This window comes from Pelophylax lessonae, assembly GCF_965119305.1.
Source record: "Pelophylax lessonae genome assembly, chromosome: 4".
NCBI lineage: Eukaryota > Metazoa > Chordata > Amphibia > Anura > Ranidae > Pelophylax > Pelophylax lessonae.
This window is the reverse complement of record NC_138771.1, coordinates 562,736,188-562,738,101: the sequence shown is the minus strand read 5'-3', so window position 1 is coordinate 562,738,101 and position 1,914 is coordinate 562,736,188. Positions and strand designations below refer to the sequence as shown.

General features: G+C 34.7%; 1 protein-coding gene across 1 annotated transcript; it reads left to right on the top strand.

The window, feature by feature from the left end:
- Positions 1 to 397: 397 nt before the first annotated feature.
- Positions 398 to 1,375, top strand: LOC309554666 (olfactory receptor 5G26-like; the record flags this gene model as incomplete). Its single annotated transcript, XM_082256376.1, has 1 exon — positions 398 to 1,375. One exon carries the CDS (start codon positions 398 to 400, stop codon positions 1,373 to 1,375), a length of 978 nt encoding a protein of 325 aa, XP_082112502.1.
- Between the last annotated feature and the right edge of the window lie 539 nt (positions 1,376 to 1,914).

The following is a 1,914-nucleotide window of genomic DNA, read 5'->3' as shown; positions in this document are numbered from 1 at the left end:
GTAAGAGCGACCTTTTAGTCGGGGGGGTGTAAAGTAGAGAAGTAGAGGAATGCTTACCTTATTCCTTGCTCCCTTGACAAGTGGTATTTTTTAATTGCTCTGCTCTAAACCTACAGTGTGGTTGGGCCACTGATGTCCTTACATACAATGCAGGACCACACACTAATAAAGCTAAAAGAGTATTTAATCCTTACTATATGAGGGTGGAGGAACACTGAATTTGTTTTCAAAGGCTGACAGAGTTCAGATTTAGTGTTTTAAAGATAAAAAGAAAACTCAGCTTGCTTGCTCTATATGCAAACTTTTCTTCTTATTAGTATTAATATTAGTATTGTTACTACTAACTCTACTGAAGACTTGTGTATTTATTATGGTCTTTCAGGTTTTCAAATTCTCAATGGATATTTTGAATCAGACTACATTTGATGATTTTATCTTACTAGGACTGACTTCAAACCATTTTATCCAATCATTACTGTTTATTTTATTTTTAATTATTTATATATGCTCCTTCTTAAGTAATCTGGGTATGATAATATTAATAAGTGCCTACCATTATCTTCAAGCTCCCATGTATTTTTTCCTGAGTCATTTGTCTTTTATTGACTTGTTTTATTCCTCCACCATTACCCCAAGGATGCTGTCAGATTTTATCTCAGATGAAAAGTCCATCTCTTTTAAAGCATGTGCCAGTCAATTGTTTTTGTTTGCCATGTTTGCCACATCTGAAAGTTTTTTGGTGACTGCCATGGCATATGATCGTTATGTTGCCATATGTCAACCACTGCTCTACCATAGCACAATGAATAAACTTACATGTTGGGGATTGGTATATGGAGCCTATATAAGTAGCTTTTTAGCTTCCATAACTCATACGATTACTATTTTCAAATTCCCTTTATGTGGTTCAAATAAAATTAATCATTTTTACTGTGATATACCCCCACTTTTGAAACTTACATGTGTCTATTCTTATAAAAGAAAGTTGGTTGTCTTTTTGCTATCGTTTGTGATGGGTGTTGTTACTTTTCTTGTAATATTGATGTCCTATATCTCCATCATTTGTACAATTTTAGGAATCAATTCAACAGAAGGAAGATCCAAGGCATTCTCTACTTGTGCCTCCCATCTTACTGTAGTTGTCTCTTTCTACAGCACAGTGTTTGGAATCTACTTTCGACCAAGCTTGGGTTTAAGTTCAGATAGCATTGACAAGGTCTTCTCCATTTTTTATACTGTGGCATCCCCTCTGTTGAATCCTCTCATATATAGTTTTAAAAATGCAGAAGTTAAGAGAGCAATAATTAATACACTCCATTCAGGTAAAGCACTAGTGTCACTAAAACCTTCTGTTAATAAAACTACTAATGAATAAATTTTAAAAATGTATACATATTGTACAGGATGCCAGTAATGGATCCTGGACAGCAGGTATATATCCCCACTACTGTGTTGTGGTCCCTTCAACCACTTGACTCCCAGGCCAATTCTGACACTTCTCACATACATCTGCATATTTTTAATGCTAGAAAAATACTTAGAAACCCAAAACATTATATGTTTTTGGAAAACAGAGACCCTGAAGATAATAAAATGATAGCCATTACAATTTTTTTATGTCACACAGTTTTTAAAACATAAATTTTTAGGAAAAAATACACACAAACATATAATGCCTAGTTTTTTGTTAAAATATAAAATAGATACCTGTCACCAGGCCACTTGTGATACCTGAAAATCTCCATAGGCAATTCTTGAAAAGCGTATACAGGTTACCAGCTAAGAGTTACACAGGAGGTCTGGCAATAGAATTATTACTCTCACGGTGATACCTCACACGTGTGATGCGATCACCATTTACATATGTGTGCAGTACTTATATATGTGTTTGCATTCTTGCGTAAGCATGGGGGG